Source organism: Acomys minous (genome assembly GCF_964271855.1).
Source record: "Acomys minous genome assembly, chromosome: 16".
NCBI classification, from domain to species: domain Eukaryota; kingdom Metazoa; phylum Chordata; class Mammalia; order Rodentia; family Muridae; genus Acomys; species Acomys minous.
Window position 1 is genome coordinate 28,382,490 of NC_140498.1, and position 27,774 is coordinate 28,410,263.

At 36.7% G+C, this 27,774-nt stretch overlaps 1 protein-coding gene across 2 annotated transcripts in view; it reads left to right on the top strand.

The window, feature by feature from the left end:
• Window positions 1-27,774, top strand: part of GABRG2 (gamma-aminobutyric acid type A receptor subunit gamma2) — an 89,251-nt gene that overhangs the window by 21,371 nt on the left and 40,106 nt on the right. For both annotated transcript variants that reach the window (XM_084761921.1, XM_084761920.1), the window contains exons 2-6: window positions 4,872-5,023; window positions 6,889-6,956; window positions 9,639-9,859; window positions 13,862-13,944; window positions 16,224-16,361. In XM_084761921.1, the coding sequence (XP_084618047.1) occupies window positions 4,872-5,023; window positions 6,889-6,956; window positions 9,639-9,859; window positions 13,862-13,944; window positions 16,224-16,361 (662 nt within the window). The remainder of the gene's footprint in view (window positions 1-4,871; window positions 5,024-6,888; window positions 6,957-9,638; window positions 9,860-13,861; window positions 13,945-16,223; window positions 16,362-27,774) is intronic.

Sequence of the window (27,774 nt, forward strand, 5' to 3'; positions counted from 1 at the left end):
GGAATGTTAGGTGGATGCCTTGAAGCAGCATCTATAGATGCAGGCTTTATTTGCATTTTTGTGGTTGTTATGTTAAACCCAGAAATACTCAACTCATCATAATAATGATGGATCTAAGCACTAAAGAATCCTCTCATTCCTATACAGTGGCATATGAGCATCGCTCATGCTTAAAGATGAAAACTTGTCATTTATCTACTTTGAATAAACTATCCCAAGTGATAAAGTGAAAATGAATATAGAAAGCAAACTAGATTCTTCTGACTCCTAAATATACCCTCTTAATTTCTCTGATGTATTTTAATTCTCAATGTCTATTTGAAGTGTGGAAATAAAACTACCACTGATACACTTTTTAAAATAAACGTTAGAGATTTGTTTAGTAATTGATAGGAAAATGATAACACTGAGAAATTTATTAGTTTAGTTTAGTAAAACATCAATCTTTCTAAACAAGTATATTTACTTTTTTATAATAACTGGATTTTTTATGATAATTGTTAGACAATAAAAGTAATAGCAATATGGTACCACTGTGCTTGGAATATTTATTTGTTAATACGAGAAGTTTCTATAAATAAACAAATTAAATCACCTAATCAGCATCTTCTTCTATTACATAAAATATAATCCATCCATATGTCTGACAGGGAGAGGGAGAGGGAGAGGAAAGGAGAGAGAGAGAGAGGAGAGAGAGAGAGAGAGAGAGAGAGAGAGAGAGAGAGAGAGAGAGAAGAAACACAGAAACAGAGACAGAGAGAAACAGAGACAGAGACAGAGAGAGAGACAGAGACAGAGAGAGAAATTTAAAGGGCACTTACACTTCTGCTGAACGGTTATGGTAATAAAATACTATCATGACTACTTTTAATGGACCAACTTTATTCCTTTCTTCATGAACTAAATAACTTCATTTTTTTTTCTTCTAGAAAGCCTCCCCCCTCACACTAGTAAGATCTGGGTCAAAGGATTAGAGCTACATTAGGCAGTGCTCAGCAGTACTTTGGTGAAATGAGGAATTGAGCCACCAGAGGCAATTTCCTAGCAAAGTGTTGGTGTAGGCTGCAGTGAAGCCTTTCTTTGGAGACCTGGGAGAAACACTGCTAGCGTATCCTATCTAGTATAGGCACTCTGTAACAAAGGGTTGTCCAAAGCTCCTGTCCTCATTAAAACACAAGATCTAAAATGGTGTCTTGGCTATATGCTTTCTTAATGTATTTTATTTTTTTATAAATTTTGTTTGAGAATTTCATACATGCTTATATTATATCTATGTCATTTCTATGCTTCAAAAAACTTTATTTCTTGAAAATTATATATATATATATATATATATGTGCATGTGTGTGTATATAATCATATTCATCAATCATTCCTCTTTTTATTCATGCTGAACCCCCAATAAATACATTCCCCTCCCAACTTCATATTATCTTCTTTTTAAAAAAGAAATTGCCTACTAAGTCTAGATAGTTTTTCTCTTATACATGTGGATATGAGACCATCCACTGCAACATAGACAATGAACCAGCTGCCACATTAGCAAAGAAAAGTAAGTCCTTCTTCAGCAGCAGTAATCAATTAACAGTAGCACCTCAGAAGAGCGGGCTTCAAGAGACCTCCCAGGTCTATGCAGGCATTTTGGCTGGCTTGAATCTCTGTAGGTAGCCACAACCTCTGTGAGTCCATGATTGTCATAGCAATGCCCTTTCCCATTTCAGAGCACCCCCCATCTTCCAGTTTTCACATTCGTTTTTCTGTGATGTCCCTTAGCAGACCAAGGGATATTGGGTGGGAGGCTCCAAGCCAAGCACTCATAGTCATTTTTCTCTGTTTGTTGACCAATTGTGAGTCTCTGCACTCTCTAATGCTATTAGGAAAAGAAGCATCTCTGAGCAAAGTTAAGAGCAGGAGCCTAGGTCTGCAGGTGTAAACATAGACTTTAGGAAACAGTTTGACAACTTAAGAAATTAACAATATCAGGTTCCACTCTAGGGTCTATGACTTTCCCAGCAATGGGCTTCAAGGCAGTATTGTGATACCAGGCATGAATCTCTCCTGGAGGAAAAGACAGCAGATCAATCAGAAGGCATGTTGTTACTTCACAAGTGTAAGCAGTAAGTAGACATGCTTCATTATCCCAGCAGGTGAATCTTGCCTGCCGAATCAGTATTGCACTCTGCAGCATTCACTGATAGATAAGACCCTTGATGTCAATTCTCCTTTACCAGGTTACATAGACCCTTCTGGCAGTATAAAAACTACCCGGCAGGACAGAATTTTCTCAGTTGGTTTGAGATGTATTTCTCTAGGCCTTATAGGCAAAATGTGTGGTATCTTAAGCCATAAAAGTTATCATGTAGTTATGGTGGATAACTGTGTTTTTGTTTCCTCTGATGAGGAGATGAGATGAGAGCCACCTTCAAATCGTTTTAGCTCTTTCTGAACTGTCACTGACTGGTTCAACTCAGCGGTTCTGGCCCAAACTTCTCTGCAAGCTGACTGATTCAAACCATATATTCTTGGCTTGTGACTGAATTGCCCTGCCTAGTCTAAAACTAATTCTGGAAATATGTTTTAATTTTCTTACTCATTCGCATTCTGTTCTCCTGAGAGTTGGGCATATCCTATCTCTGACTCATTCTGTCAAATGGCCCTTCAATTCACCACTTAGTCTGCATATCAATTAAACATGGTTTCCAAACATGGCGGCTTCCTTCTCTAAAATAACCTTACCTTAATTTTGGGGATTAAAGGGGTAGACTAAGGCTATGTCTGTATTCCAGTCAGATTATGTCGCAAGCCAGAGTGTGTCTGCATTCAAGCAGGATCACATAGACCTAAAATGTGTTTGGAAGTGATCCCTTGGCAGAGCAGCCACATTGCTGGATTAAAATTCCTCTACAGCTAACCAAAATCACCGTAGTTGTTTTGGAGACTTTTGAAATACCCCCAATGTGTAATTTGTGAAAAGATGTCTCATGCATTGTATTATGATTTTTCATCTACCAACTTGTATCTACAGAGAGAAACATTGTCTGCCTAATAAAGTATCTTGTTTGAAGCACAACACACACACACACACACACACACACACACACACACGAAACGAAAAGTAGAAGATACATGTCATCTTACTAACTAATGCATTTGTATAAGGCTTTTCAGATATACTTAATTTTAGGTACTATTTCCCAAAGCTATAAAAAATATAATAAAACCACAAAATTACTGCCATTGATTTCTAAGCTAATCTAACGAGTTAGTTTTTACTCTGAAAGCATCATCTTTTTTCTTTCTTTCTACCATATTAATAACTCGGTCACCATTATCGTACAGTTTTAGGCATCTACATAGTGTTGCTTAGGTATTATCTATCTATCTATCTATCTATCTATCTATCTATCTATCTATCTACACATGTACAGTGAAACATACCTGTACAAATAGATATATTTAAATTAAATATGAATATTTAATTTTTCCATGTTGTGCCTATAAATAATTGGTATGGTTCAAGAAAGGTAAGCTTTGACATGAGGAAAAAAACATATGTCTTAGCAGGAACAGGTTTCTCCCACCCAGCATCATGACTTGGTTTGTTCCCCAGCAACCACGCGGTAGAAGAGAGTGGACTACCAAGGTTGTTTTCTGACTTTTCCACAAGTACTGACCCAGACAGGTGTGTCATGACACACCCTCCTACCCACATTAAATAACTGCAAATAAGTAAATGTAATAAACATTAATAAACCATAAACATTCAGTTCAAATTGGCAATCCAGTATATAATAATATTCATTCTATATCACAATCAGGAAAACAAAACTAAAAGCTAAGGATAGGGTATGAATCTTTATATGTTAAACTTTTCATCTTAAAGTACAGATTTCTGGAGTGCTGATAAAAGTGAATGGAAGAGGTTTCGAAAGATCATACATTTTTCTAGACCTGGAAAAGTACAACAACTTCGCAAGTGGGAGAGGCAGAGCTAGAACTTGGGGCAGGAAAGGTAAAAATCACTAGGTTCAATACATCTTCCAAACCCATTCCTTACTTCTATACCAATCGTGAGTAATTTCCCAACAGGTTTTAGCATGTAATACTGGGGCTTATAAACCTGTGACTATTTGATCCGCCAAAACAATTGATTTTATTCACATGACTACAGTGTAGCCAACACCGCGGTGAGATGCCAGCTTAGTCAATATAGCTGTGACAAAGGAAGAAATAAAGTCGGCTACTACATTTTTCTTCATAGTGCTAGTCTCTTAACAACTAAAGATAAATGAATGACTCCAGCCTTCAGTGCAAGGAAATGGAGAAAATACACCTCATGTAGCCTGAGGACAGAGAAGGCAGCAAGCCTGAACTCTTCTTAGTGGCTCAATTGAGGGAGGAGGGGGCTGGTCTGAGGACTGTGGGAGTGAATCTAATTATCACTCTCTTATGTTCATTAATAGGTTGGAATAAGTTAACTTCTCAAAGGAACAAGAAGGAGCTGTTATTGCTGAATTACTAGGCTTTGTTACAATAATTTAATATCACGTTCACAAGTTTTTAAAATGTCACTTATGAGAGGCTGGCCAGGTGGGTGGGAAGATTATCAAATATGGAAAGGCAAAAATAAAAGATAACACTTGGCTTATTTATAGACGCAAGGGCAGAGTACTCTGGAAAACTAGAGGAAACAGTTTAATACATTGTAGTCTCCCTTTGAGAAGTTTAATTGACCAGCTTAACCATCAGGTAACGCTTCAGCTGTTTTTCTGCCTTCCTCGCTCATTCCTGCTTTACTCTGGCTTGCTTATGGTTACAATCAACTCAGGAGGGCTCTGTATGTTTCATGACCAGTGTTTTTGTTTTCTTAGCTTCACTAGCCAAAAATCCGATGATGATTATGAAGACTATGCTTCTAATAAAACATGGGTGTTGACTCCAAAAGTTCCCGAGGGTGATGTCACTGTCATCCTAAACAACCTGCTGGAAGGGTATGACAACAAGCTGCGACCTGATATAGGAGGTATGAGGAACTTTCATATTCTGTGCTATACAAGGGGATGCACCTGATCTAGTGACTGAATTAGAATAACTACAAGCCTATTTCAAGAGCCAGAAGGATTTAAATTATAGTCCTATAATTTTGAATATAAAGAAAGGGCCTGCTAAGCAGTGGTGGCTCAGGCCTTTAAAGCCAGCAATATGAAGACATAGGCATGCGGATTTCTAAGTTAGAGGCCAGCCTGGTCTACAGAGTTCTAGGACAGGTAAGGTTATACTTAGAAACACTGGCTTGAAAACAAAACAAAATGATCACTAACAAAACACCCACCCGATCCTCCAAAAGAGAAACTAAAAGGCATATACATAGCATTCAAGCATGGGGTTGTAATGGTGAAGCTCAAAACCTACTAGATATTTTCCTAGATATTTCTTTTTTTTTTTTTTACTATCAGTATTCTTTTTTTATTATTTTTCTTTTTTCCATACACATATATACAATAAGCCACATATAGAAAAAAAGAACCAGGAAACAATAAAGAATTATATAAATGTTACATTCATAGTGTTTTGGCTATTTGTATTTGACAACCTAGAAGAAAACATCTTTCCTGTCTTGATGAGTCTAAAATTCTGAATGTAAATCATTATCTCTCATATCTCATCTCTCATCTCTACCAATTTAGAACATCTCTGTAGACCTAAAACATTCAAAGACTTTATTTTTCAAAAAGTGACAACTTGTTATGAAATAGCACCAGAGAAAAGAGAAAGAAACATGAATATTAGATACATGCAACTGTGCAATGACCAGCAGAAAATTTCAGTGGCTTTAGCAATAAGCGCTATTAGGCACCACACTGACAAATTAGGCTAGGCTAAACTGGGGCTGATAGTCTCTTATTCTTCTAAAGTATCAGCACCTGAGCTAGGAGAATCCCTTTCATAGTAATAGAAAAGAACAAGAAAGTGAAATATCATAAGGCTTGATGTTTGGGCTTAGACTTGGCATGCTCACTTTTGTGTAGATATAACTGACTACATTCGTCAATGCCAAAGTCAAGAGACAAGGAAGTAACCTCGCTCACAGGAAGGCAAGGGTGCGGATGTCAGTGTTGATGAAGAAATCCGTCTGCCACACAGAGGGTCTGGGCGTGGTACTTTCCAGGAAAATGAATAAAGATGAGAAAAGCATGCTTGAACGGAAGCCCAGAACCATCTCACATATCTTCTGCTCATTAAATGTTAAATTAAAATAGATCACATTCATTTGATCTTGAACATTTCACCACCTATTTTTTTTTGTAATATTAATTTTTTTCTCTAACAGATTGGTGTGTAATAGGCTTTCTTACAGCTTTGTTCTACTACCTCCAGTTATAGCATCCAGTAAACCATTGGGGAAGATTTTGATTTGGTGTTTGGCTAGAAATGTATGAAGGCAAAATGGTGATTAATAGTGTAATCCAGAGCAACGTTATATTATTCTTGTCTCCTGCCTACTTTGAAAGTTTAAAACTCAGTTCTCCTGTCACTCATCGATCACGTTCCTATGTACATCAATCAAATAGGGTCAGGAGTCTCAAACAGATTGGAGAGCCTGGAGGAAAAGAAGTGATATGGTTCAGGATATCTAAGAGATTGCTGTGGAAAAGCAAACAGAAACATCTTTTGACCTCTCTCTACTGTTGTTTCAAAGAACAAAGAGGTTTTTCTTTCAAAACAAAATAATTATGAAATATGCAGTATTGAGTATTACTAAATTAATTGTGAATAAATCATTTCGAATGTAGCTAAGTGAGCCTAGGCTGAAAAACAGACTTAAATGAATACAATTTTGTTTCTGGCAAAACCCACAAACATTTATTCCAATAATTTTCCTTGCAGTGAAACCAACATTAATTCACACAGATATGTATGTGAACAGCATTGGTCCAGTGAATGCTATCAATATGGTGAGTTGTATAATTTAATTATCCATTTTTAGCTTGGAAATAATAAATATATTGTTTTAAAGGAATCAAGATTTTAGAAGGAAAAGACAAATTGTAGACCTACTATTTTTTCTTGTACTGAAGTTGTTTAAAATTTTAAGATTATGGTCATAAAAACTAAACATATTTAGCTATGAAATCAATGTGTACAATTGTGATATAATATTGATCGAACTTTCATGGTATAATGCTCAAGTGGTACCTACAACAAAGTATGAAAGTCTTCTAATTTTTAGAAGATTGATGAAACAGATATAATAGTTTCCTTCAAATTACAAATGTTTCTCACAATAAATATTGCATATTTACAATATTTTCAACCCAAATTTAAAGTGAAAAACTAGATGGAATATCTAATATGATACTATAAGGAAACAAACTTATAGTATATTTTAATATAAATAATATGGTAAAATATAATAAAGGTATAAATGCAGTTAAAGTAATAGTAGAAAATACTATATCAATGCACAGCATAATATAAGATAGTAATACAATGAAGTATGATGACATTATGAATTAAAATTTGTATTTACCCTGCTAAAGTAAATTTTGTTAATTCTATATTGATATATACATATAGACACAGAGAGAATGACATAAAATTTCACTCTTACTACTTACATAACCATAAAAATAATTCTCAGATGTTACAACCCTAGTGTTCTGACACAAAGCATAAATATTTAAAGTCTGTCTGTAAGTAATAATTTAGCATTGTCCTTGCTGGCAGAGCACTGAAACACAGAGCTTAGCTCTGGATCAGAACGACGATCTCCAGGAATTGTTCCTTCGTTCTGTAAGATGATGGTTTTTATAGATCTTTGCATTTTCGTTTTCTTTCTTTGGTAATAAAATACATCCAAATTTACTGCATCAGTTTATTTTTCATCTCAGGATTAGTTAGTTGAAAAATGTTCATAAAATTGGTTGTTCTCCCATTACTTAAAAACTTCAAGCAGAGAACTAACCTGTGCACATGGTGGCAGGGCGTTTGCAATGGGCTGCAGTCTGCCACAGTGAGACTCAGGAGCAGGTGGTGCAGGCAAGAAAAGTACAGAACAGTGCGGAGGCAGCAACATCAGTGCATTCTGATGCTGCATGTAATCCTGAAAAGCCACTGCTGCCCTGAAGAATCACTGCTGCCTTGATGCCTCATACTTTTCCACATAACTGAAGTGCAGAACACTGGATAAGTAGGAGGCCCTTCTAAATCCTTCCTATTCTAAGGACTCTATACTGTTCTTATTTGTCCTGCTTTACCTACCTAAAATTGTCAGATTGAAATCAAGACAAAAGTACTGCAAGGCACAAGGATGTTTATTGGGAAACATGAGGATACTGTATAATTAAAGACACTGTTGATTGTTACGAAAATTGATTCTTTGCATTATTGACCTAAAGTGGTTTATTAAATGAGTTGACAAGTGAGAAGCATTTAGTCAAAAACTGACCCAGAGTAAGTGTTGCTGAAAAGCTCAAGAATCACACACACACCACACCACCACCACCACCAACAACAACAAAACACCCACGAAAAACATAACAGCAACAACAAAACTATACATAATGGTAGCAGGATATTTTTTTAAATTAACAACACTCATACAGATGACAAAGTCAAAATCCAAAGACCTTGAAGGCATGGCCAAGTTAGGATTGACATTTTGTTTTTAACATGATGATAACAAAACCCAAATAGTAAAGAAGTATTTTTTTCCTCAAGACTGCCTGTGACCGTGGCAGACACACCAGATCTACTGAATTCTGCCTCCTGTCCTGTGGGTCTGAATTTCACCCAGTACTAACTGTTCTTTGGCTGAAGTCTCCTGCCTTATGTTTGGTAGGCTCTTGAGGTGAATCATTGCATTCACCTGTTATTATTACATTTAAGAAACATGCTCCATGGGAGAGATTAATCCAGCATATGCATCACTACTAATATCTTAATAAAATCACTTTATTCTAATTAACTCACAAATAAAAGCATTGCCTAGCTCGGTAAATAAGCCCTTTAATTATTTTTTATCTCATTTAGAGAAATAGAATGAACCATCATCAATTCTACTAAGGTGTCTTTCATGTTTGCTATTTGTCAGTGACAATTTAGTACATTTTGTATTTTCTCAGGAGTGACCATTTGTACTGCTAGAATCCTTCTTTTATTATAAGACACTGAACCTTCAGATCTCCATTTAAGTGCCTCTTGAGTGCATGGGCTTTGGTTTCTTCTACAATAGTGAATCTGGAGCACTTAGTCCCTTAGGAAGCAAACTCTATTGGTGGTTAGGGTGGAGTGGAAGGTTCGCTACTGGTACCTGGGACACAGAGGCAGAGATGACGCTGAAGATCCTAGAGTGGAGAGGGAGGCACCCACCTCCATCTCTCCTAGCAAGTGATGGGCTGCCTGCCTGCTTTCTATGTGTGGGAATGAAATTATTTACCACCAGGGATTGGCTATTTGGCCAGAAACCATTAAATATATGAAACTGATGTGAAAGACAGATGAGGTAGCGATCTCATCAGCAAAGCTACTGTTTCCTTTGGGACTATTCCAAGCCAAAACAGTGCTGGCTCATCCTGGCAATGAGAAGGAGGAGGAGAAACACAAGCACTCTAAATCTTCTGCTCTTTTTAAAACAGGAATATACAATTGACATTTTTTTTGCCCAAACCTGGTATGACAGACGTTTGAAATTTAACAGTACCATTAAAGTTCTCCGGTTGAATAGCAATATGGTGGGGAAAATCTGGATCCCAGACACTTTCTTCAGGAACTCCAAGAAGGCTGATGCCCATTGGATCACCACTCCCAACAGGATGCTGAGAATTTGGAACGATGGTCGAGTTCTCTACACCTTAAGGTATTATCTGTGGGGAAAGAGGTACTTGTTAGAAAATAAAAGCACAGAATCAGCCCCGTGCTTTTAGGAAGGAAAGAGGTATGGAAAGAAAGGGACATGCGCAGTGTTTGGCTTTCTTTCTTGCTGTCTTATGGGCTAGAGTAACTAAAATTTCTATATAGAGAACTTATTGGGCGGCATATGAGAATGAACTTCTCTCTAGAATGCACATCAAAGTTCTTTTCTATGAAACAAGCACTATATTTCCCTTGGTACATTTTCACTTAAAGGTATTAAGTGAACACAGATGTAAAATATCAAGAAGGATGTAGCTATTGTATTTTTACAAGAGTGGCCATTTGGCATATTTAGAATCCTTCTTTTAATGTACAGCGTCTGAACCTATAAACCTCCATATACGTACCTCTTGACTGCATGGGATTTTGGCTTACTCTACAATAGTGAATCTGGGGCACAACTCCTTGTGCCTTAAACACTTCTCCCTATTCCCCACTAACTTAGCTCCCATTCTTTAGTATCTATGAACCATAGCTACTGATTCTTTTTGCTAGTTCATGTTTTCTTTCTTTTTTTTAATATTTAATTAATTTATTCAGATTTCATCTCAATTGTCTTCCCCTCACTTGTATCCACCCATTCCTCCCTTCCTCCCAACTTCACTCTATACCCCTCTCCTAGGTCTGTGACCCAGGGGGACATCCTCTCCCACTATATGGTCATAGGCTATCTATCAAGTCTCATCTTGGTAGCCTGCTTATCCTTTCTCTGAGTGGCATGAGGCATCCCCACCACGGAGAAGTGGTCAAATATGGGGCACTAGAGCTCATGTCAGAGTCTGTCTCTGCTCTCCACACAACTGTGGAGAATATCCTGTCCATTGGCTAGATTTGAATAGGTTTCAATGTTTACTGCATGTATTGTCCTTGGTTGGTGCAGCAGTTTGAGCAGACCCCTCTGGGTCTAGATCTGCCCATCATGATGTTCTTCTTGTAGGTTTCTAGGACCCTCTGGGTTCTTCTATTTCCCCATTCTCCCATACTTCTCTAGTCTAGAGTCCCAATAGGATGTCCTCACATCTATCCCAGTGTCCTGGTAAGTGAAGACTTTCATGGGACATGGCTTTTGGGCTAGTGTCCAATTATAAGTGAGTATATACCATGTGAGTTAACTCACTCAGTATGATCATTTCTAGTTCCATCCATTTGTCCACAAATTTTGTGATTTTCTTATTTTTAATAGCTGAGTAGTATTCCCTAGGGTAAATATACCACAGTTTCTTATCTATTCTTCGACTGAGGGAAATTTAGGTTGTTTCCAGGTTCTGGTTATTATGAATAAGGCTGCTATGAACATGGTTGAGCATATGCCTTTGTTGAGTGGTGGAGCATCTGCTGGGTATATTGTAAGGAGTGGAATATCTGGGTCTTGAGTTAGCCCTATCCCCAGTTTTCTGAGAAAGGGCTGGATAGATTTTCAAAGTGGTTGCACAAGTTTGCATTCCCACCAGCAATGAAGTATTCCCCTTTCTCCACATCCTCGCCAGCATGTGGTGTCACTTGAATTTTTGATCTTAGCGATTCTGATAGGTGTAAGGTAGACTCTCACAGTTGTTTTGATTTATGTTCCTCTGATGACTAAGGAGGTTGAGCATTTCTTTAAGTGTTTCTCATCCATTAGATATTCCTCTGTTGATAATTTTCTGTTTAATTCTCAGACCCATTTCTTAATTGGGTTAATTGGTTTGGTGGTGTTTAATTTCTTGAATTCTTTATATAATTTGGATATTAGACCTTTGTCAGATGTAGGGTTGGTGAAGATCTTTTCCCACTCTGTACACTGTCACTTTGTTCTATTGACAGTGTCTCCTGCCTTACAGAAGCTTCTCAGCCTCATGAGGTCCCATTTATTAATTGTTGACCTTAGGCCTGGGATGTTGGTGTTCTGTTCAGGAAGTTGTCTCCTGTGCCAATGTGTTCCAGGCTCTTCCCCACTTTTTCTTCTAACCGATTTAGTATCTCTGGTTTTAGGTTGAGGTCTTTAATCCACTTGAACTTAAGTTTTGTGCATGGTTAGTTAGTGGTTCTTGACCTTACAGGTTTTCTCACCCACAGGTTTGTTAGAGGTGAAAGTAGTGAGAGTCACAATGCTAACCTTGGGGCATGATATATGTAAATTTTATTTGTATATTAGCAAAAATGTAAATAATATGCATTTATGTTAACATCTGTAGGAACTATTAAAATATATTTATTCCTTGTAATGCTTAATACTAAACATATAAACCATAGTACTTTCAAATGATTTGAAATCTTTACCAGAGTTAGATGAGCTACTGAGAAAGTTAGCTCCATTTGGAAAAGAAATCCTTTGTGTCTATTTTAGATGCATTGGGAATTTATTAAATTACTGATAATGTAATGACTAGAATTAGAAATGTGGAAATCAAAGTCTATATGATAAATCAGAGCTCACTGTGGCTTGTGAATTATGCAATCATTCATCATACCTCAAGTCTTGTTATCATTTTATAATGCTGTACTCATTTTCAGTTTTATTAATTTGAGAGACCACTGCAGTGTTTAATTATAGAAATCTCCTTAAAGTGTCAATTAAGATCTGCTTAAGGCTTGAAACAATGCATGCATATGTAGAGAAGGAAAGATGACTTTTAACTTAGTATCATATCTGTGCTGTTTCTGAGTATGTATGTTCATATATTTATAGAGCTATTTATGGGTTCTGAATCTATATTTATATCTACAATCTATCTGTATTATCTTTAATTATAATATCACTTTAAAATTGAAAGATAATTCTAATAAAATAAAATTTAATTAACATCTCATTTGTGAATAAGACCAAGATTTTCCTTGAAGAATGATGATAAAGAGACAAAGAATAGAGCCTCTTTATGTTAAGAGTCAAAAGTCTAAGTACAAATCGTAACTGTGTCCCTGGTGACATGACCTTGAGTAAGCTCAAGTACAATGGAGCCATAATAGCACTTTCTTAATAAGGAAGTAGTTCACTTCATCCAGGCATCATAGGCAATTAAAGATATACAGAAGGATCATTAAGTGCTCTGTTATACCACAAAACCCTAAAATGTCCCCTATTTAAGGTTATGTAATGGTAAAATCTTTTAATTTAATTTTCTAATAAAATAGTGACCTTAATCACTTAGGCAGTAGTATTGCAGGTTGTAAGAAATGCAGCAGATAGAAATGAACTTTTGAAAACTACCAACCTTCTCCATTACAGTGCGATTTTTTTTCCATGCCCCTCCAACGGTGGTCAGAAAATCAGGACTCCATTAGCTTTAGAGTCTCAGACCAGGGCTTGAAACTGCACATCCTGAGGCTTTAATCTTGTGCAAACAGAGACCCACTGGTGAAGGCTTCCCCCAATGTTTCATTGTATGTGCATTTAGCATCTCTTGTCTGGCTTTAGACAGTCCTCTCTGCTATAAGACACCCTATGTGATGGTTTCATGGTGCCCTCTTGGAAAAGTTCACATATTTCTATTGCTCAGCAGACATATTTTAAAACCCACCTATGGCAATTTAAAAACACCAAGTTCTTGCCAGCAGAAGGCTCCGTGTTAATTAGCTGATAAGATCAGAGAACTGTCAGCATTCATTTCAATGCAAACATTAAATGAGCCTAAGTTCCTAAAACAGTTTGTTCTCTTAAATAAGTTAAATATATTCACCGAGAAATCTCCAGTGTGTGCAGTTAATTTGCAAAAATAAATAAGATAAAATACAAAACAAGTAATCACATATTTTGAACAAATGAAGTTGAGATGAACTAAATGCTTTTTACTGGCTATGTGAAAATTTTTGCCCTGAAATAATTTTTACCTGGAACTTGGAAAGTTTTTCATGAGGGTCACTTTGTATTATCAATCCGAATGTCAGATTTTTCTGGAAAGGATGCCAGTGTGCATTTTAGAAATGATGCTAGCATTTTTCTCCGTGTGTTTATTGTCATTCTAATTAGGCTGACAATTGATGCTGAGTGCCAGTTGCAATTACACAACTTCCCTATGGATGAACACTCCTGCCCCCTGGAGTTCTCCAGTTGTAAGTAATATTCTCTCTGTACTATGTACCCTGTCACCTATAGTCACTCTAATTGCCTTGTCAGCTAACGTAATGAACCATAGAAACTGCATTGTGGCATTGGGCTACACTATTGATTTTGAAATCTTTTTAATTATAATTCCAAACTGTGACAATTAAGACAGTCTTCGCAAAAGAATTGATGGAATGGGAAATTTCAGGAAATAGACAATGGATGCCCAGACTCCCTGTTGAAGTGGACTATAATACCACGCCTGTACTCATTAGGAAGGACACAGTGGTTGATTCAGTACATCAATTCTCTTCTTCCGTAAAGTCAGAAGAGTGTTATAACACATTCTTAGTCAAAATGTACCCCACAGGAACACTGCTCTGTTGGTATAATATGTGTAACACTATAAAAGCATGACTTACTGTTATTATTTTCATCAGATAATAATATAATGTATTCAGAGGATATGACATTAGACATATTTGGATGCATGGAACGTTAATTGTGGATTTTAAACATAAGTTTTTATCAACATAATTCTCTTCTACAGTCAGTGAGACTCCTAAGATAAATAAAATAAAAGATCATAACCATAGTTAATTTTAAAAGACCAATGATAAGAGAATCAACCATCTCTTCATCACTTCATCAATTTGAGGGATAGGATGTACACAATACATATTCGGAAAATTTCCATTATATATCTTATTTCATGTCTATCTATTTGAGTAGAATGTGTTCAGTTAGAAAGTTGACATTTTCTTAACTTTTAGAGAGATTAATTCCGTGTCTGTTATTAACGAAGTAGAGTTGCTGTTCTTTTGAGTCAGCTAAAACTCAGAAGCAAGAAAATTTTCTGCCACCAGGTTGCAACTGACAATTTTCCTCTGACCCCACACAAAATGTAATGCCACTTACGGCTACAAGAAAATCAGTCACAACTACACTCTGTACAGAGTGTTCCCTTATGGCACCATGCATTTCTCATTCTCAAGGTGTCCTGTTACATGTCCCAAGCAATTCTGTAGACATCATCTTTCTGCTACTTTACAAGAGTAAACAAAAATCAAACAAAAAAGTATAAAGCAAAGAACAGTTTATTTAAATAGAATTTCATATTTTATAATTAATGGTTATCTTCACTTAACATTATTAATATACAAACAGTTGAAGTAATGTTTATATCTTAACTTGCTCATTTGTGCTTCTATTCATTTGGGGCCACATTAGAGAGTGACATGCTAGATGAATATTCTACTACTGAGCTGTATTGGCAGCATTTTTATTTATATTTTTATTTTTATATTTATTTTCATATTTATTTTATATTTATATTTTTATTTATATTTTACTGGGAAAAGGACAGTTCACAGTTAATTCATAATATTATTTTCCACCAGGATATATACAGTGGCCATCTGTATTAAAATTATTTCAGTAAATAATGAAAATTCCTTTTATAGCTGGGGAAATCATACTTATGGTCACTATTTCACCCTGATCATCAGTGTAATACTATTTTTATGAAGATCTTCTATCACCCTAAGCTCTTTTGTGTGTTCCCATTGGCATTTGAACATAGTGGTTTTAATTTTAAATTTTTTGTATCTTAAAACTGAGTGCAAATTACATCCTAATATCATCCTATATTTTCTCTTCTCTTTGTTGTCTGCCACGCACAACCCCTGTAGTCTTAGTAATCAGGTGGATATAAGAGATGATGGGCTCAAGGCCATGAGATACTTATTTCGCAGTTCTGTAGTTGCAAAACCCTAATCTAAAAGTAAAAAAAAAAACCCAAGAGACTCAACAACTCGACATCTGATAACGTAAATGGACATGATATTAGGATAATTGCTAGAGAAGTCTATTTTTTTGCATCTTTATAATTGTCTCCTATTTCTACGTGAATGTCAAAGTCTTCAGCTATTGGTAACCCTTCACTACGAAACACAATCTTACCTTCATTTGGTGCTGGACAGTTTTGTGTCTTATCTCAGGTGATATAAAGCATGGATGCAATGTTTGAATGTCACTTATTGTTTACATTCCATGCAATTAAACGTGATTTTTCCAATGGCAGTTTTGACTGTGTTATTTTCAGTCTTTTCCAGAAGGATGCGATATGAATTCCGTTAATTTTCTGCCAGGCAAGCCCAGGGTGCTTATATGACTTTCTGGTCTGTCCATCCTTCGTATTTACAACATGTTCAAACAAGTTGGTTGCTACCTCTGGCCAGCCAGCCACTCCCTGTCATTTGTAATGTGAGCTTTCATCTCATGGCAGATGGCTATCCACGTGAAGAAATTGTTTATCAGTGGAAGCGAAGTTCTGTTGAAGTGGGTGACACAAGATCGTGGAGGCTGTACCAGTTTTCGTTTGTTGGATTGAGGAATACTACCGAAGTAGTGAAGACAACTTCTGGTAAGATGCTCTTGAAGAGAATTTTAATTCACACAATTTGCAAAACTTTTTGATGTACATTTGTAAATGACATTCAGAAAGACCCAGGAAACAGATAAATTTTCTAGATTTTTCAAAACAACACCTGGTATTCCAGTAGCAAAGGTAAATATACACACACTCTATTAATTTAAGACAACTTTGCTTTAAAATGGGCTAATTGGATTTTATGTACTAATTTCTAAAAATGAATTGCAATTGTCTGTAAAAAAAGATCATGTTTATTAGGTGTAATTTAATTTAATCCTTTTGGGAGTATGTTTCTTACTATATGGAAATTGCAACATATTCAATGATCACAAAAGTAACTGAAGTAGGTGAAGATTCATTCACCTTCCAGTAATTTAGTATGTTAAAAAATACTTTCGTTAAGTATTTGAGAACTTCATGGAAGGTATTTTTTTTAGCATATTCACCTTTCTCACATCCCACCCTTACTACATTTTCACTCCTTCCAACTCAACTTTGGGATTACTTTTTTTTTTCTTCCCCATTTAGTTTCTGTAGCTCAGCTAGTATTGTGGTTGTGGTCTATTCTTAGGTATAAAGGTTATCTTATCAGAGTTCCCATTATAAAACAAAGAAAGAAAGAAACAGACAGACAAATCTAAAACCTGAAGCCTCCTCTCCCATAGCCAATCAAAAGCCAACAGCTCTTCATCCAGAGGATTGCTTCTTCACCTCTCACCCTCTATGCCAGGATTTCTTCTGCCTGGGGCTTGCACAGTCCTTTGCATGTTGTCACTGTCACAACTGTCCGGAGTTCATATGTACAGCTGAACTGTTGTGTCTGCAAATCACTGTTCAATTTAATAACTTATACTGGCTTTAAAACTGGATAAGATAACAAGCTTTGTACATTGTATATACCTGTCTCAAATCCCCACTACACCACCAGTCATGAGCTAGGGATACTGGAACATTATCTGAAATTCTCATGGGACCAAATTTACCAAATACTTCATATGTATTCAAATTACTACTCCCTGTGAGTGTATGTATATGTATATGTGTATATACATAAATTGAAACTGGCATTTATGGAGAGGTCAATCATTAAAGCTTCTCAAACTGAATCTGTTAAGTGCACATAGGCAGAACATTAAATTATTAAGATAAGCTGAAAGTCAATATTTATATATGAAATCTCATTACTTTTAAATGTGGAGTGGTTTGAATGAGAGTGGTCATCATAGACTCATGTTGGAATATTTGCTCCCTCGTTGCATGAACTGTTTAAGAAAGATTGGAGGTGTGGACATGTTGGAAGAAATCTGTGCTGGGCTAGTTTTATGCCATCTTGACACACACGAAAGCCATCTGAGAGGAGGGAGTCTTAACTGAGAAAATATTTCAAAAAGATTGGGCTATAAGCAAGACTATAGGGCATTCTTAAAAATCAATGATAATGTCGGGCAGCAGTGGTGCACACCTTTAATCCCAGCACTCGGGAGGCAGAGGCAGAAGGATCCCTGTGAGTTCGAGGCCAGCCTGGTCTACAGAGAGAGAGTTCCAGGACAGCTAGTGCTGTTACACAGAGAAATTCTGTCTTGAAAAACCAAAATAATAATAATAATAATAATAATAACAACAACAACAACAACAATAATAAATGTGGGAGGGTCCACCCCAATATGGCTGGCACCATTTTGAGGCTGGTAGTCCTGTCTACTATACAAAAACAAGTGTAATAAGCCATGGGGGAAAAAGCACTCCTTCATGGCCTGTCCAACCCTGTCTCTGTGTTCCAGCCTGCTTTGATATCTTGCCTTGGCTTCTCTCAATAGAAGGATATTCAAGTCAAATAAACCCCTTTCTCCTCAATTTGTTTTTTGTCAGGGTATCTCATTAAAAAAGTAGAAATCCTAACTAAGTCAAGGTATCTCATTGTGGGTAGGCTTTTGGGTTTTTAAAAGCCTACAGCATTCCAAGTGAGCTCTGTCTCATGGTGGTTTTTTTTTTTTCAATATGCAAGCTCTCAGTTGCTGTCCCAGCACAACACCTGCCTGCTTGCTCCCACACCCTGAACCATGATGGTCATGGACTCACCCTCTAAATCCCTAAGCCCCTAGTAAACTCTTTTATAGGATGCCTTTGTCCTAGTGTCTTAGCACAGTAATATAAAAGTAATGAATACTGATGCTGTGATTTATTGGGTCAAACCTCTGTGTGGGAGTAAATTAGACATATTTTGAGATGAAGAACTTTCACATGGGTAACTAATGCGAACTTTGAAAAGCTGAATGTACGCTCTGTGCAGAGTATTCCAACCACTCAATGTTATTGTACAAAATTAATTATGTCCCCATTTCAGACATAAATATTATGTTCTCACCTTACAGTCTACTAATATTAAGGCAAACCATTAGATTATGTACCTAAGTGTTGATTAAATTTCCAATGGTTCCTTTTTGTAAAAGTCATGGGATATATTTTTGTATTTAATGTTTTGAATGGTGTGTTATCCTGTTGCTCAGAGATCAATAGATTCAGAAGCTAAACAAAACTGAAATTTGGGAGTCAGTCTTCAGCACACCATTCTCCAAGCTAGATAAATATCTGATATTCTCACTGCTTTCATCACCTACAGATTTCTTTTAAAGGCTTTTTGTTTTAGAAAAGGAAGCATAAAGGTCAAAGCAGTGCTTAGCAAGGTGGCTTTCTTCTCCTTGATTCACAAGGATCCTGGTCATCATGCACTAGAACAATTTTATTTTCATTTAGTTCAGGAAGAAAAAAAAATCTCAAGATTACCTTTGCTCTAAAGCCTTCCATCTATAAAAGGAATATAAAAATAATCTACAGTTGTTGTCTCTTCCAGAAAGAGAATATGGGATTAAGTTCTGCTGTATATTCACATTTCTATATTTGCACCAGCACCCTAAAACAGCATCCACAAACTCATGACTAGCACACTTTTTTGCTTAGTCAATTTGTTCCAGCAAGATGCTCAGATCAAATGGCAGTAGAAGAAGGCTGATGCTGCACCATACAGCCATAGGATAATCCCCCACCCTCAATGTCACTTGGATACCGCCTGGGAACTTTTGTTAAGATATATGTACAGGAGGGAATTATATAACCACTTTAACCATGGGACAATTACCAAGGTCCCATAAGCATATTGATTTATCCAAAGGAATCACAGGGAAGCTACAGGGAAGGAAAACGCTAAGTTTGCTATGATACCTTCATTTAATGGTAGGTCGCTAGATTTAACATTTACCATGTCTTCTACTCTGTGTTATTCCTTTTTCTGTGTTTCCCATGCATTTATATTTCAATTGTATCATTGAAGATAGAGCCTGAATTGAGAAGTCTCATCAGTACCAATAGTGCAGCTTGATTCTCACAACAATTTGATTTCTTAAAATCCTAGAAAATTCAGTGTAAAATAATTGACGAAAGGTATTGTAGGATGAACAGAGTGATAGACGTCGAACAACATGGAACTGAACACATTATAAACTTGATGATTTGATAGCATGGCCAAAAGCAGTTGTAAGACCAGTATAGGTCATCTATAAATTTGGCTACAGGAGGAGATTAAATGAATGATTAGGAGAAAGGTGACCCATGTCCAAGCCAATATGTTCCTGGTTGACATCAAACTAACATGACAAATGCCTAGCGCCGATGATGCCATGTTTTTGGAGGTGAGTTCTATGTACTACTTTAATGATGTTGTTCTTTTAGAGAATGTTTAAAAACTGTGTAGGAAGACAAGGCAGAGTGGTTCCTGGCTCATCATGGCTATTTTGATGCTGTGTGCTCAGTGTTATTTTTCTTTGAATTAGCTTACTGTATTTTTAGCTAAATGAATGCTTTTTTTTTTTTAATTAGCCAAAGGAGCAAGTCAGAATCGATTACTATGAATATAAGTTTCTATATTCTTACAATAAATAAATAATATATATATATAGTGTGTGTGTGTGTATGTAAATTTGTGCCCCCCAAAACTGCATATGTTGAAAGAGAGGTAGAAAAGAAAAAGCAGAGCATACTACAACCAGTGCCACAGGTTATACCAGCCCTCCTTTTATATATATATATATAAAGAAAAAAAAGATGGGGAACTTTGTAAAGGAAAGAATTCCTCGCCAGTTAAGTCATTGCCTCTTCATAATTCTTGCATTTGCTTCCCTGAATCATCTTATTTACTATCAGTATCTCTGTGGCCTCCCTTGAGGAAATTATTTTCTGGGTGGTAGATTAGTGTAGCACTTAGTGAGTACCTTCTATTCAGTCACTGTGTCATCATGAATCCTGATCTATGGATCCTCCTTCCAAACTCCATCCCTTCTTAATGGCTCATTATCTGGCGGCAGCACCACAGTGGCCCTTGTGAGGCAGGCATGAACACTCAGAGTCATGTCTCTGCCTCCCACACCTAATGATTCATGAAGGCACTTGTGCCTCTGAAATCTCTTGTGTAACTGTCCTCCTTTCGGCTGCCATTGCCACTGCCCTAGTTCACAAATTTGTCTGTCCTTATCTGGACTATGTCGGCAGCTTATTAAGGCATGTCCCTGCTGTCAGCTCCTCTCTTCTAAGGTGTGTACCTTGTAAATTAAACAAAATGCAGCAGAATTTCTTGAACACTACAACAGGCTACAGAATTCACTCTGTGTGAAGGACTTTTTATGAATTCCCCAAAGCACAGCACTAACTACAATTACAAACGATGCTAATATGATGATCAGTGACTTAGAGGGTTGTGTTTCTTAGTGAGGATTGAGTGCATGTACAGGGTACGTATTTCATGGGTCTTCTTCCAGACGCATGGGTTTTCTTCCTTATTAACACTATTTGTTCCCTTGCTGGTGCTGTGAGCCCACGATGTTCAAAGTCCAGTAAATCCATTCAAACTCATTCTACTCTCTCTCATACTTGAGATCCCAGCATTAGGCCACTTTCAGCATTGATTTTCTGTAGTTCCTCAGCTTGTCACAAAATTTACTTGTTACTATATGTGTCAAACAACCTTGCCTGTCCTCCATTCATATTCAGTCTCAATTTTCTTTCTCTAATAGTTCTTAAACTGATCTTCAAATTTTAAAGCAAATTTCATTAATTTAAAGAGGGAGAGATAGAAAGAGGGAGAGAGAGAAAGAGAGAGAGAGAGAGAGAGACAGACAGACAGACAGACAGACAGACAGACAGAGACAGACAGCAGTGTGCATGTATGTGGTGATCAACTCAAACTCCTTGAATTTCGTTCGCTCCTTTTTACCATGTAGATCCAGAGGCTCAGTCTCCCACACCCCTAATGATCCTTTGACAGGTGACACAAACAACATCTTTTTGCTTCTAAAGGGAAAGAAATTTCATAATAATTACTTTGCCCACCATCCACCAACGTCCTTCCTTGAACTTTACCCTGTGAGAACATAATTAATGCCTAGTTTTACATGGAGACTTTTACCCTCAACCCCTAACCCTTCAGGCCATCGAATATGACAGTTATTTTGATACAACAACATCTGTTTCATCAATTAAAATAAGTAATGAAGAATTCATTGGTATATTTTCCCAGAGTTCCTCATGTAAGTAAGCGAGGCATGGTAGCCACACCTGTAATCCCAGCACTCAGGAGGCAGAGGAAGGGGGCTGTCTGTGATTTTGAGGCCAGCCTGATCTACAAAATTAGTCCAGGATACCCAGCAGAGAAACAATGTCTCAAAACACCACAAAAAAAAAAAGAAAGAAAGAAAGAAAGAAAGAAAAAGAAAAGACCTAAAACCAAACAGAAAACAAAAAGCATCATATAAACAAGTAATTGATTATTTGTGCTCATATTATTAGTACTCATAGAATTTGGCCATCAATTTTCTCCATAATTTTTGTATGTGTATCAGTCAAGCAGAACTTTGTTCTCCCATGTCCTCACTCTGAGATAGGAAAAAAAAAAATAAAGAATGACGATTGGTTTTCATAGAGGAAGCTAAACTCTTGGGACCTAAATGCCCTCACAGTGAATAAAAAAGAGAAGTGTTGTATCCTGTTACATGCCTCCTACCACTGAACCATCCACATGGCTGATCACAACGCACTTGAAATACCTGTTGTCAGGAAGTGCCTTCATAGCTTTGTCAAAACGATCGATTAGTGATTATTTACTTCCTTTGTTCCCTCCATCTACTTTTTGAGCTTAGATTCAGAGTTACCTAAAGGAAGAAAGCTAATATGTGAGTAGCAGCTAGGGTCCCGTGAACTGGAGTCCTGGACTGAATGAATAAAAAATTAAAAAATTTAAAAAAATTAAAAAAGAGGACAGAGAGAGAGAGAGAGAGAGAGAGAGAGAGAGAGAGAGAGAGAGAGAGAGAGAGAGAAAGCAACCACAGAGCTGATCATCATGTTCACCCCTGACTGCCTTCTGAGAGTGGAGGAATGTGATCAGCTGGCTAAAATGCCTGCAACCACAACTCTCCCACCATGATGGAGCAAACCCTCTAATTCTGAGTCAAAATAAACCATTTCCTGATTAAACTGCTTTGGTCTGGCATTCTTTGACAGAAACAAGAAAACTGACTAATAAATAGATAGATTTGCTTAATTTTATTGCAATAAATCCATAAATACACACATTTTGAAAGCCTGTACCATTAATTATATCTTAATTTTCATCATTTGTGATACACAGACTCCATTTGGAAGTAATAGTCCTTGGATAAAGTTTATGCTCATCACTTGCTGTCTGGAATTACCTGCTATTTATTCTTAATCTTCAAACCTCGTACTCCATGGCCAGCATACATTACTGTTCTTTATGAGCTGCCACATATGCTCACATAACCTACCAACTCTGTTTGCTTCAACTTCGTTACTTGATATCAATTCAAGTTCAACCTTTTAAACATATAATTATTTATATATACAATGACATAGTTACCTGAATACAAAGCAAAGTTCTGTACTTAAGGTTAATTTATATTGTTAAAGAAACTAAAGAGACCAAAGGATCTTATTGAAATGAAGGGAGAGGCAAGAAATAAAATGCAAAAATAGAAGTTAATAGGATTTTTTTTTTTATTAATTAAGTTAAAAGAGGAAAGAATACTGAATGGAAAATCAGCTACAGTAACATTAGTCCTGTGGTCTTTGTATTTTTGAAATTACATGAGTCATGAATCTATTTTAATCAACACTAAATTCCCCAAAGTACTTGAGGTAGTAACATGCCACCTTAAAATAAATCAGTGAATTGACTGTAAAATGACAGACTTTTATTTTATTTTTAAGCTTCAATTTAAAAAGTTAAATTTCATTTCATATTAGGAAAATATTAAATAGAGCAACTAGCCATTGGCCTGGGACAGCCTGGATAAGCTGTTCCGGCTGGAATGAAAATCCCTTATCTATAAAAGGAGAGCACTCCGATAGCTGTGTCTCTAAAGCCCTTGTGCTGCCGTAACCAAGGACACCTCGCAGATGTGTAAGTGTACCAGTTAGTTTCTTCATAGGTAGATGATGTCTTGGGATCCTTCTCCTTCTCTGAGTTTTCAGTATGCTTTTGAAAACAAATCAAATGCAAACAAGTTGATTGATATACAGGTATTGAGTTTAAGGGAAATAGTAGCTCCCTCTATTTTGGCTTTAGTGATAAGATATTAACAGATATATGTTTTTAAACGGTGGTAACCAAATGTGATAACCAATTTTCTATCAGCTGTAATACTGGACTATTTGTGTTGCAAATATAAACATCGAATATCTGAATTTTAAATTCCAATATTGTTCTGATTTTACTTGGAACTTTTCTGGAAATGGGTTCCCAGGGGCAAAGGGAAACTGCTTAGAGAAATCTCATGAAATCCAAAGTCTACTTATTGGTGTTGAGTTATGCTTGTGTTCCCTTGGCAATGAGCAGTTTCATGTTTCCAAGAAAACAAAGCATGAGTAGAAACTGTCATTTGCTTGTGTGCTAGGGAGGGACAGCAAGACATAGGATGGTTTAGTGTTGGGGAATTCTGCACAACAGAAGACTTCTGTTTTCACAGGTCTCTGAGGATGGTAATCACTATTTCCCATTTGATAAATGTAGACATGGAAATTTACAGGGTTAAGTATTCTGCTCAAGATTATTCAATGGATTTAGTTACCGGACACGTAATTTTCATCTCTTCCACTCATTAGCATTTTACATGAAGACATAGATTGGTTCAGAAAACAAACACATTGCTGAAATTAACAAGAGCTGAAACGATGGGAACAACCATTAGTGACAATATAGAGTACTTTCTATGACAACTACTTACAGTCATTAGTAACGTGTTAAAGTTTAGAAACAGTAAGTATTGTCATACATTTCATTTAATGATATTCTATCCATTCTGGAAATACATTTACAGCTAATGCGACACTTCTGTTTACTCGCTAGAGAAATGTCAGCCTCATAATTCTTATATGCCATAAGAAACCTTTGAATCCAGTATATTTATATGAATTTATTCCTTAAAATATAATTTGTGTAAATGCAACAAAAGATATTTATGATTATTATTTAAAATAAATATCAGAATGTATCTCTTGTTTTCACAGTAGGCATAAACCAATGAGGTTGGGGCATAAAAATTTATTCACATTGTTTTCTAAGTCAGCCGAAATCCTCATAACACATCAGTGTAAGTATATAAAACTAATAGATGTCTCCCATTACATCTGATGCTTTTAAATAAATATAAAGCCTCAAATCATTTTTGACAAATCAAATGTGAGTGAGGAAATGGAGATAGAGGGTATAGTCAGTACTTAACCTATAAGTGAGTTTAAATTTTTTTATTCTATTTTCTGTGAAGGAATGGTTCCTTTGTTTTATATTTGCCTGTATAAAATATGCTGTTCACTATTTCAGACCTAAATTTTTAAGTGTGTAAAACATCAAAAAGAGCAAATATCTGGAGAAAACATCTCTCTCTCTCTCTCTCTCTCTCTCTCTCTCTCTCTCTCTCTTTTCTTTAAAAGAAGATTACTATAAAGGTCACAACATTTTGCCTTTAATAAGAGCTTGGAAAGATTTTCTTTGTCGTGTGCGTGTGCAGGCACAAAGGTGGGAATGCCTGCACATGCACACATGTAGGCATGTGTTTACACTTGTATGTGGAGGGCAAAGAACAAACTTGAGTGGCATTCATCACTAAGTATCCCTTGTGTAATATTTGCAGCGGAGGATTTGACTGATCTAGAGCTTGCTATAATTGCTGGAGTGGCATAGAGTCCTAGGGATTGTTCCGTCTCCACCTCTTCAACTCTGCGATCACAAAGGCACATCAAGACATCTTGAATTTCATGTAAACTTTGGAGCTTGAGGTCAGGTTCTTATAACTGCATCTCCCTTGACCCCTACACAGTCTTGAAAATAATTTTCTGACAGACTGAGCATATCACTCACTGACTACTCATATATGTTCCCTCATAATAATGTCATAATAGCTATTTTAAAAATAAGTCAGGACTAGTAAGATGGCTTATTGTCTAAGGGCTTATTGTCACTTGGTTCTTTTGCCCTGAGTATGTCTTTAGGGTGAATGCCATACTATCAATACAGGATGGATTGAAGTAGCCTCTTTTCTTCATGGCATCTGGGAAAGAGAGAAATGGTCAGGTCCCAAATGTCCCTTTAAGGGCACACCCACAATGAACCCTTCTCCTAACAGTAAGTGTGATTGCTTTAAGGTCCATTTACCCACTATTAATACCATAGATTGAGCTTTTTGGAGAATGTGTGATGAGAACACACTAAATTGATAGTGTTTCCTATAAGCATAGACATTCAACATAGATGTGCATTTATCTTCCAATTCATCCTACACCTACTCTAAAATCATCTGCTGATTGAAGCATACCTTACTTCAGAATGACATAAAGATACACTAGAAAGTGTCATCTCCTTAATGGTCAGCTTTCAACTTCTGCTAAAAATACAAACTATTCCCTATCAGTACTCTACTACAGAATATAGGAAGTGACGCTTGTAGTTATGAATGCTGGGGTATAAGAAGAAGTGGCATTGCCAATAAGATACAAACATTGCAAATTATACATTTGAGTTTGTTGCTTCGAAGCGCAATTTCTGATCTGCTTACAATCATGTGAGTGGCAGGGCCAAATGCTTTCATTTTCTTCACTTATGTCTCTTGCTCACTGCCGAATGGGAGGAGCCTTGAGGTATGGATGATGGTGTCACACTCACAAAGTGTGTAATGGCATGTTGTTAAAGAGATATCAAAACCAAAGAAGCTATTGTAATACCAAACAATCACAGTTCTTTGGTTGGTGATTCTGGCTAGCACCTTAGCGACCAAGAGTGAAATTAAGTTACTATAAAGCATAACATTTTAAGGATCAGTAGCATTTGTAATTCTACTCATGAAGAACTTAATACAATGAGGAAAAGTCAGAGAGTTTGGGACGTGACAACCACTTAACAAGTTCCTAGCTATAGTAGAGTGGGCCTGAGTGAACAGAGTACGGTTCGGTTTATCTCAGGAAATATTAGACAACCAGCAAGATCATAGGAAAGTTAGACATTCTTACATCATAAGTCTCTGAGCGCATTTCCACAGGCACACAGTGGGTAGAGAGGAGTCATCAGCTACCTCACCATGAGGAGTAGAAAACGATCCAGCCTACCCAGCTCCTCAGCATGCCTGATCTTTGCCTCTCAGGAGTACTGACTTTGATTCTCATCTAATGGTCCCCTACTTTGGAATACAATATCAACCACGCTATTATTGAAAACTGCTGAAAGTTAAACATAATAAATCCCTATGTAGCAACACATACACCTCGAAAGAAGTATGAGTGCCTGTTTAAAAGACATGAGAAGTACTTCACAGAACAACACTCTGGAAAATGAATGTGAAAAATCACACAACCATGATTTGCCTGAGACTAGGCATTAAAATGGATCCCAAGGAAATGCCAGAGCGTATACTTTCTAGGCATTATGTCATTTTCACCTTCCAGGCTTGGAATTATATATCATAAACACCCAGCATCAACAACTAAGTTGATTTTAATTTCAGTCAATTTCCTTTTGCTATCCACATTCATGGGAGAGGGAGGTTAGATAAAAATAGGACCATGCAGTTCTGTGCACAGCCATCTGTGCCCACAGGCATTGTGTTGCCTTCCCAGCTCCCATGTAAGCAGCTCAAAGCTTTGTTGCTGTTTTCCTGCACATTACTGATCAGCAGTCTTACCTAGCCAATTAACATAGTCTCCTTGTAGTGTTCAGAAGATCTACAGCGTCTGCAACAAAATCCTATTGTTTATTTTTTACCATGCAATGTGACAGCTGGTATAGAGGAAAACAGTATAGCTCCTGTGTAAGGATTGTCATTTTAATCATAACACCATATGGTTGAGGGAC